The sequence below is a fragment of the Asparagus officinalis genome, chromosome 8 (genome assembly GCF_001876935.1).
Source record: "Asparagus officinalis chromosome 8, Aspof.V1, whole genome shotgun sequence".
Lineage (NCBI taxonomy): Eukaryota > Viridiplantae > Streptophyta > Magnoliopsida > Asparagales > Asparagaceae > Asparagus > Asparagus officinalis.
In genome coordinates, this window is record NC_033801.1 from 103,001,592 (window position 1) to 103,011,957 (window position 10,366).

Genomic DNA, 10,366 nt, shown 5'->3' on the forward strand with positions numbered 1-10,366 from the left:
TAGGGAGCAGAGAGAGGGCGACACCCCTCCCCCAACCCTAGCTTCCTCTGGTCCCTATGGCCGCCCCTATTTTGCCTTGTTGCTAAACAGACGGCGAGAACAATACTCAGCGTTGTAGGAGCTAAGGAGTAGTGCTTTAGAGGATCACCGTGTGCTGCACCGCCCAGCGAGGCGACACACAATGTAGTCCAGTAAGTATATCGTGAACTTTACGACTCTTGGGAAATGCTTTTTATTTTCAACTGGGTTATAAAAGCAACTTATATAAGCTGCTAAAAATAATTGGTTGGTAATTAAATATCAAAAGCTGCTTAAAAAGCAGCTAAGGTATTTATTAGAACTATGCTTAATTATCATCGTTAATAGATAAAAGGTACATGTGGCATATAAACTAAAAAACAAAAGCTACTTTAAACGCATTTTTAGATTAAAAGCACCTCCTTGAAAGCAGAAGTAATTTTAATAAATATGCCAAAAAAAATTCACCAATCACCATTATTTGTTGCTTCTTGTAAAAATAAGCAGAAGCACACCAAGAAAAGCAATACCGACCTAGCCCTAAGTAGCTTTAGATCTTGTGGAATTTGCTTAAAATACATTCAAATAATCACAAAAATAAAAAGAACACTATTGCATCATAAAACTATGCCCTTCTACTCTAGACCATAGATATAGAGAACTGGATTACTTTTCTAGAAAGATCTAAATTGATGTTTAACAAAGCCAAAAAAAGTTTTGCCTCCTAATAGCATCTTCATACCACGTTCGAATAGGATTCAATAATAAAGATTCTGAGCAAGTGCAAAATATATATAGTAAAAATAATTATGAGCCGTACTTTCGATCTAGGAGGTAAGAACTTGTATGATATCTCCTTAATTAAACTACTAGATTGCAATCCATAGTTTTGAAAAACAGTAACCTGATAGACTGAAAGTTTGAGGTAGAGCAAAACAAAAGTAGGTACGTTTAGTAATATGTTTAAAAGCTTAGGCTATCCTCCTCAGCTTCTTATGAGAGAATGACTTATGAGAGAATATCTGGCTCAAGGGATTGGAAGAGATCAGACAAGCTTTCAACAGATTCAAAACCTGCATCAAAGGGAATATAATTGCAAAGATTAGTCAGCAAGATTTTCATAGCATTGAATTTTCAGACAAAAAACCTTTTGAAGGTTAAGAAAAAGTTCTCACCTCTCTTTCTCCAAGTTTAACCTCATTCTCAAATAGGATGCTGACAGGAACTCTGAGCTCTTTGATTGCACCAATTACAGAAATATGTGACACTGGTGCGACAGCCATCTCATCGGTAACCATGAATCTCAGTGCCCTCTCTGCATATCCCCCTCCACTTCTTGTGACTGCGTTTGGCATCTTTGGATTTATTTCATTTAATATCACACGACCTATATTATGTTTGCACTCATTAGACCCTGCATTATAGCAGGTTTCACATCCTAGAACAGTGCAATCCGTTGACAGTTTTGTTCCAATACGCAGAATCTGATCGTCACAATTAAAATGTGGGTAGAGTTTGGGAGACAATAACATGTTTTTGCACTCATCGGATTTGATGAAATCACCAGTAGTAGCCAAAAGCTCCACACTGCCATACAAGTTGTCGACACAACCGAGAGAGGACTGACAATTCATAAGCTTCACTATGGATCCGAGTGGAAAGGTAAGGAAGGAGAGGAGAACATCTACAAAATCACTTCCTGCTTCGGCATACACAACCTTGTTTGTGACCATGTTCTCAAGGATCTTCACACTTATAGGCTTGAATTGAAAAGCATTGTTCCAAACTTCAGTGGCTAAAATCTCATTTTCTTCTTTATAAATCTGCACTGATCGTTTCTTCTGCGAGAAAATGTCTCTAAATGGCGTCTTTAAAACCAATAGACTCTTTAGTGAACTTAAAGCCTGGCCCGCGGCCAATAAGCAACTCACATGTTTAACATGCAAGAAATTCCCGATGGAACTAAGTACATCTTGAACTGGTGTTCTCTTGCGCAAGAAAACATCGGTAAATGGCGTCTTAGAAAGAAGTAGGCTATTCAGTAAACATAACACCTGGACCAGCACAATGAGCAAATCAGAATTTTAGGATGTATTAAGTTTCGATACACATGCTCTAAACATAACACCTGGAATTTTTTGCTGGAACTCTACTTCTCTAATGCTAATTGCCAGATACATCATATATATCATATCATATCATACTCCCTTTAAAAGAGTGAGTTGTGGAAAAACTTTCCAAGAACTATATTACCCCTATTCTCTTTTGATATTACATTCTAATACTAACTAAACTAAATTAATTATCATTGTTAATTAATTATATTATATATATGTCACTTTATGTTTGCATAATTTGGTCCCTAGAACTTCCAACGTTACTATAAAACTCTACATCATATTAATTATTAGTAATGTATAATAATATATTAATAGATAATTGCATGTCAATAAAGTAGTTATGGAAATAATAGAAAACATAGAATTCTCCTAAAATTATACCATGAAACTCATATAGGAAAATTACAAAGAGCATTCTTATCGTTTCTTCTGCGAGAAAATGTCTCTAAATGGCGTCTTTAAAACCAATAGACTCTTTAGTGAACTTAAAGCCTGGCCCGCGGCCAATAAGCAACTCACATGTTTAACATGCAAGAAATTCCCGATGGAACTAAGTACATCTTGAACTGGTGTTCTCTTGCGCAAGAAAACATCGGTAAATGGCGTCTTAGAAAGAAGTAGGCTATTCAGTAAACATAACACCTGGACCAGCACAATGAGCAAATCAGAATTTTAGGATGTATTAAGTTTCGATACACATGCTCTAAACATAACACCTGGAATTTTTTGCTGGAACTCTACTTCTCTAATGCTAATTGCCAGATACATCATATATATCATATCATATCATACTCCCTTTAAAAGAGTGAGTTGTGGAAAAACTTTCCAAGAACTATATTACCCCTATTCTCTTTTGATATTACATTCTAATACTAACTAAACTAAATTAATTATCATTGTTAATTAATTATATTATATATATGTCACTTTATGTTTGCATAATTTGGTCCCTAGAACTTCCAACGTTACTATAAAACTCTACATCATATTAATTATTAGTAATGTATAATAATATATTAATAGATAATTGCATGTCAATGAAGTATTTATGAAAAGAGTAGAAAATATAGAATTGTCCTAAAACTATATCATGAAACGCATATAAGAAAATTACAAAGAGCATTCTTATGTTTAGGTAACAAGATAGAAGGTATAAACATTAAATTTTAGAAAACATTACGATATTTAAGCACATCAAGATACGTTATCTAAAGTTTAAAAAACAGAGCAACAAGACACAAGTAGAGGTATACAAGTATAATTTTGGTAAACTACAAGGTATTTAAGTTCAGTTAAGCCTATAGAAGATTTGAAACCTTTGTTATCTACAAACAATAGTATATGATCCCATTGATAAATAATATCCATCATATAATATGAGGCAAAATGCTTAGCTTATATTTATGTAGTAGAAGAGATGTGGAAAAATTAAAACATCATATTTTGAATGAGTCTCAAGATTTTGAATTATTTTCTAGAATTATATACTTCACTTAAAAAACTTTAGAAGAAGCTTTTGAAGGACTACTACAAAGTGTTGGACATCAAATAAATATTGAAAAAAATAAAATCCATGATATTGGGTTGTAAAAATTAGGGATATGTGTGTAATATTGGGTGTCATGTGAGATAATATTCATACATAACATAACATTGTAATATGTAATCTAACATATTAATGAATTTTAAGCATAAGAATTTCCATCAAGATATGTGCTTAAGATTTGCGAGAGCCTAGGGTGGAGAGATTTGGGAGAAGAATTGTGGCCTTTGCGGGTTTTGCGAGTTTTGATTTTGTTTCCCAAACACGATCCAAACCCTAGCCCACAATCAAATTAAAAATGACATGATTTTCTCGATATCTTTGAAGGGATATCTCAGCCATATTTTCGATAACAGTCGATATATCAAAAAAATCAACAAAATATAGAAAATAATATAAAATATTATTGAGATAAAGTCTTTAACCTGATAATATTGGCCGATATACCAATATATTGGTCGATATTTAATAGAATGCCTATAAGAGAAAATATGTAAATGTTATTTAGATGTCAGCTCCTTGATTTTAAATATTCAATGATTCCCACAAATTTTTAAAATTGCTCATAAGTTTAAGGACTAATATTAAATTATTAAAATTTTGAGGGACAAATTATAAATAAGCTATATTTAAAAGAAGTGTTATTTTTTTTAAAAACCCTCTCAACTATGGGGATTGTCTTAAAAAATCCACTCAACTGATTCAATTTGACAAAACCCCCTCACTATGTGGGGTGTTATAGATAACCCTTCTTAAATTTGGTACAATTTTAGAATACACATCTCAACTATAGCGTATATCATAAAAACTCCCCTAATCTTTTACAACTCCATCAACAAACCCCCTTAACATAGTAACTTCGATATGTGATTTGGATAAAATATCCTCTTGAAGAAAGCAATTTAATTAAAAAGAAACTCTCAACTGATAATAAAATGATCATAACCAATTTATAATTCTTTTTCCCTCTATATCACCTCTTTTATCTAGCAAAAGCCAACCTAATTCTTTTATGATTATTTGATATTTTGGTCTTTCCAAGTCAAGTATTTGTCACATAATAGATAATACTCAATGATGTTAGTTTTGAGAGGTTAGGTTTAAGTGAGAAAAGTTCACTGGGGTTAAATCAAAAGTTTTTAGGTTGAGATAGATTATCTACAAAACACCCAAAACTTAGCAGAGATTTACTCGGTCTTAAATAGTTTTCCCGAGGAGTGGGGGAGGGGGAGGGGGTTTCATGCCCTCTATAGTTGAGGGAAAGTTTTCTAAAATTAACTCTTAAACAAAAGCAAAACTTAAAGACATGTGATCAATTTTTATAAGAGTGAAGTTTATAGCAAATTTATCACTCAATGAACTTGTTTGAGTTATTTGTCTTTAAATTTATCCAACACATCAACTATAAAAAAATTTACTATAAGAATCTCTAAGAGAAATTTAATATTTATTTGGGATGAGTATATGATCCTTCTAATTCTCCTTATCTTTCATGATTTGTAATAAATTATTTGACAAAGTAAATTAAGTTGTCATTTTATATTGCTTACATTCTTATAAGTTTTTGAAGCTTATAGCTTGGATATGAGTATTATTGCAAATATTGTATTCTTCTGTAATGATCGTGAATTTTTAATACTAGTTAAAATAATTTACTAGTATTTTAAAATATTCAATTATTATTTTTAAAAGAGTATCTGTATTTTTCTCAATTTTTTAGAATTTTCTATGATTTAAAAGTCTAAATTTTATATTTATTTAAATGATTTTGATATTTATAAATTAACTTAGTGCAGTAAAACTTTCTGAAATTAATCTGTTGTGTTATCGATACTATTACGTATCATTTTGAATAATATGTTGTATTATTTTTACTATTACGTATTATTTCGTATAATACATTGTATTATTATTACATATTTATTTTGTAACAATTTGTTATATTATTACTATTATTACATATTATCTGTTGTATTAGTATAACTGGTACGTTTTATTGTATAGATAATTTTTCCCATAATTATTTGATTTTAAATATAAGTAATTATATTTTTTATTAATTATTCTTGTTTAATTGTACAATTAGTTGTATTATTACTACTATTACGTATTATTTATTGTATTAGTATAGCTGGTACGTTTTATTTTGTAGATAATTTTTCTATAATTATTTGATTTAAAATATAAGTAATTATATTTTTTATTAATTATTTTTGTTTAAATATCTAAACCTTAACTATATAAATAACTCTCTCTTTCTTCCTCTCTCTCTCGCTCGTGTTCTTTTTCTGGCGGCCTCTCTTTCTCTCCCCTCTCTCCCCTGTTCCCTGCCACCGACCTCAACTCCGACGAGCCTAACTCTAGCTTCATCACCGCCTCCTTCATCACCTCCGCCTCTCCTCGGATCTCCTCCAGATCCGCTGCCACGCCGCCCAGCCTCCTCTCCCGCACCTCCAGTTCCGCCTAACACCACCACCGACCACCTTACACCGCCTCCACCCCTCCTCAAACAGCCACCGCCCCTCAAACGTAGAGCCCCCTCTAACCCACGGACCCCGACATCCTCCATCCCTTCTCTTCCCGACCAGCACCGCCCTGGCCCAAGATCTATGCCGCCCCTCAGCCCAGATCTGCGCGCCCCCATTCGCTGTTGGACGCCACGTCTCCAGCCAGCAAGCGCCGAGTCTCCTACAGATACAACCTCGCCTTGGCTGGCCACTCGTCGTCAGCCGCCATCAACCGTCATGCTCGCTGCTACCCTCTCTCAACCAGCGCTGCCTTCCCACGTCACTGACGCCGCCATCCAGAGCCGCCTCCACCTTCAGCGTCAACGTGCCGCATCAACCGTAGTCGACTCGTCCGACGCAACCCTAGGCAAGATCCCCTCTCTTGTCTCGTGTTAAATTTATTGGTTAGTTAACAATGTTGGTTAGATTATTACACGTGTAATTATTTGATAGTTATAGTTACATCTTACACTGTTATTAGTAGTTGTTCACGATTCCTGTTCATGATTCATGACACTAACACATGGTATTAATTGCATTTACCATCCCTTGTTATAATTTAGAATTACGAGAAATACATGACTATGGTGACATGTGTGATCTGAATAAGACGTAGATGCTTGTGTGTTGTTGACTTAGAAAATACAAGAGAGTTGGGATGGTGAAGTATTTGTTCATGTGATCGGATGTGGCTGTTGATGTATCTTCCAGGATCGCACCAGTGAGTTTGTGTAGCATTGGGTTGGTTTGTTGGGTCAAAGTGAAGTTTGTGTAGTCACTTTGATCCGTGAGTTTGATATTCACCCGAGTTTAGGTTGAGTTCGAACCAGGCTAAAAACGGATTGTGTGTAGTCCTCTGACCGAGTTTGTGTAGCGGTATTGGATACACGTAGAGGATATGCGAACAGTCAGTTATCCGATAATATGAACGTTGACTCTATGTGAGATATGGACCAGTGACTTGTTATAGGATGGCTAGTTATCTGACCTCGTTTCTTGGCTAAGTATGAATTCTTATGAGATGTAGGCTAGTTGTATTTTTTTCATACATAGATCGGGATTAATATTTAATTATCTACAATTTGAGACATATTGTATATACATGAGGGTTTCCTTGTTTAGATTATTTTGCTTGACGTATTACGTCTCTTGTTGTAGACTTTTAAGTATTAATTCCATCTAGTTGTATGACCTTGTTACTTGGATGATTATTCTGATCACTAGCTGCATGATCGACTTGTTACTTGATTAATTTTTTTGGATTCTTCTGATTATTATATTCTAGTGATAGATTACATTTAGATTATTAGTATTCAAGTAGCATGCTTCTATTATTATTATTATTATTGTTTTTACATTGGTCGTTCGACCGTTTTTATTTCTCTCTGTGGGATCTTGTGTGCCATGCACGCTTACGTACATCTATTTTCTCTGGTGTACGTTAGATTTAAGAGATGGACAAGCTCAGTTCGGAATCGTACAGGAGTCAGAGGATTCTCAACAGGAGTGCCTTGTAGATGGAGCAGAAGAACAAGTTGAAGCTTAGCTATTTCCTTAGTTATTTGATGGTCCTTAGTCTATTTTTACAGTACTTCCTTTCTATTCCTGTTAAACGATGTATTTTCATATTTCTTTAGTACTTATTGGACTGTTTTGTAATAAGGGCATGTTTGACCCAAACTCTGTGTCTCGGATGATATTTTATTTGTGATACTTCTCTTTTTCATTCTGAGTTGTTCATTATATTCTTGCTATGTGTGATCGGGGACCTGTGACTTCGCATTTTATTTTGATGACTCTTAGCATATTAGATTGAGAAGAATGTCTAGTACTTATTTCTCCTCAGTCTAATACGTCACGGGCTTGTTCACGTTCTGATTCCTCGGTATTTTGGGAAGCGGGACGTGACTTCTTCTAACTCCTTAAACTAAATTTTTAGATGTTGTTTGACATTGGATGGATATGAATTATTTTGTTAAAATATAATTAATATGAGTGCATAATATGTACAAATCATTCTTAGACTATATTTTATAATTTTCTGAAATTAGAAAGTAATCATTTTGACAGATCAATTAGTAGTTGGGAAGATGTAAAAAGAGTACAACATCAGATTTTGAAATTGATCACATAATTTATATTTTCTTTCTTGATTGAATTTGCATATTCTAACTTAGAAAAATCTAGAAAAAAGTTCTTGAATATCTATAATACTCAATTGTCAGATAAACAACAGGTGGAAATAAACAACAGGTGAAAGTGATTTTTTTATAACTAAACAAAATCCTTAATGATTAGATAAAACCTACCATTTTCATTGATGGATTCAAGAATTATTATTATTAATAATAATAGGCTTTTCCGTATTGGTCCCTTACATCATTAATATTTTGAGATTATATATTCAAATTACTAATTAATCTTAAACCATTAATATTTTAAGGCTTTAAGCAACACTATTTCTCTAGAAGACAAAATGTTAAAATTACACATGGAAATATCTAAAAAACTTTAATATATTATGATAATTATAAAGTTTTTTACAACCATGTTATAGTAAATAAATAAACTTAAAGTAAACAATTATAATATGTGTCCACGTCCAGTGCACATGCATTCTAAGTAGTATGCTCTAAATGTTGCAGTTGGACTATTATTGTCGTTTAAAAAGGGAAAAAACAAGACTTATATACCTTTCTGACTAGGGTTTGCAAGTAGATATCTTCAACTGTCGCCCAATTGCAGATAGATCATCTAAGGTTCTATTGGTTATAGAAAGAGATGAATGAAAAATTTTAAACCTTTTGTCCTCAGAGAAAGTAAAAATTGTTTTTTAGACAAATAGACCCTCCCGAGGTAAAAGAGTCAAAAAAAAAATCACTCTGGGGTGTCTCTCCAACAGCACAACTAAAGAGGGTATGTCTAATACTGTAGTTTTTCTTTTACAATTTGAGAAAATAAGTAAATCGTAGAAAACTTTGAAAGCAAATTAAGAAGTCTTAAAGCGTGCGAGGAATACATGTTTTTTTTTCCTCCGGAAGTTAAGATTGCAGTTTTAATTAGTCATAATAATTCTAAAAATAGATAAAATTACCTAAATTAATTTAATTGTAATTTTGTGTCCATACCTCCTTTCTGCCAACTTGCACAACCCTTTCCTCAAGGGTATCGACATCCTTGACTCCAAACTTCTCGAGCAAAGAGATGGGATTTGTGACAGCAGCAGGCGATACGTGCAGGTCGTCGCTAATAACAAATGTTGCTGCTCCTTTCAAAAACCCATAGTCCTTCGCATCTTTCTTCTGTTTATCCCAGCAGAGGAATTTATCCATCGCCCTTCCGCACCGGCAACGGGCTCCACTGATCGAACTAAAAGCCCTGCTGTCCCCGATGAAGCAACCAAACGCCGGGCACCTGTAGAGCCTCCTGGGCTCTAGGTCATCGGCGTTGACTCGTAAATCTTCACACAGTATTTCGGCTTCGCTTCTGGGCTGGAGCAGCATCATCTTGCAGGCCTCGGTCTCCAGATACTTGGCGTCAAGATTCTCCACGCTCTCGTACAGTTTGTCCATCCATCCAACCGACGACTGCTTGTTGAGGAGCCTGATGATGGTCCCCATTGGCAACGTCAAGAAGCTAAAAAGAACGTCTACAAACTCCTTATCTGATTCAGCAAACACCACCCTGTTCTTTTCTCTGTCCACGAGGAGCTTCAACCTGATGGTGGCCATGGTGCTCAAGGATTTCGAAATAGATGGTTTATTTTATTTATTTATTCTGATGAGTATAGCAGCCGTCGATCTAGGGTTCTTTGCTTTGCCGTGGCTTTTTATAGAGGATGTAGAAAAAGTATTCGAACTTCCTTGTTTCCCAAGAGATAAAAGAGTATCTCGCGCATCAATTTTTACCACGTACGCAGATGGCATTGAACCCAACTAACTCATTTAACAAGCCCCGGATTCGGATCCTCTCCACTACAAAAAAAAATAGTGGAGGGACCACTACATAATCACAGCCATTGATATCTAGTTGATGGTTGTGATTTTTTCTTTTAGTGCAAATTAGGAATGAGTGTCATATACTGGGGTTGGTAAGTGTTAGATTTAGATTGTATCATAACCGCCTACTAAATAATCAACGATTGAGATTAAAAGTAGTTTTAGATTGTATCATAACCG

The 10,366-nt window shown here is 34.3% G+C and overlaps 2 protein-coding genes across 2 annotated transcripts; both read right to left on the reverse strand.

Moving 5' to 3' along the window:
• Window positions 746–2,531, reverse strand: LOC109821625. The gene is made up of 3 exons (XM_020387801.1): window positions 2,520–2,531; window positions 1,194–2,072; window positions 746–1,091 (listed from the first exon to the last, which is right to left on the reverse strand). The coding sequence occupies exons 1-3, from the start codon at window positions 2,529–2,531 to the stop codon at window positions 990–992; spliced, it is 993 nt and encodes a 330-aa protein (XP_020243390.1). The 3' UTR covers window positions 746–989.
• LOC109821626 lies at window positions 2,556–9,962 on the reverse strand. The gene is made up of 2 exons (XM_020387803.1): window positions 9,317–9,962; window positions 2,556–2,780 (listed from the first exon to the last, which is right to left on the reverse strand). The coding sequence occupies exons 1-2, from the start codon at window positions 9,917–9,919 to the stop codon at window positions 2,556–2,558; spliced, it is 828 nt and encodes a 275-aa protein (XP_020243392.1). The 5' UTR covers window positions 9,920–9,962.

Coding starts and splice junctions, on each gene's coding strand:
- LOC109821625 (XM_020387801.1), bottom strand. Junction 1,092..1,193: donor TTAAACTTGGAGAAAGAGAG/GTGAGAACTTTT, acceptor CCTTTGATGCAG/GTTTTGAATCTGTTGAAAGC.
- LOC109821626 (XM_020387803.1), bottom strand. CDS start 9,919: ATGGCCACCATCAGGTTGAAGCTCCTCGTGGACAGAGAAAAGAACAGG. Junction 2,781..9,316: donor TGCAAGTTGGCAGAAAGGAG/GTATGGACACAA, acceptor GTGCTGGTCCAG/GTGTTATGTTTACTGAATAG.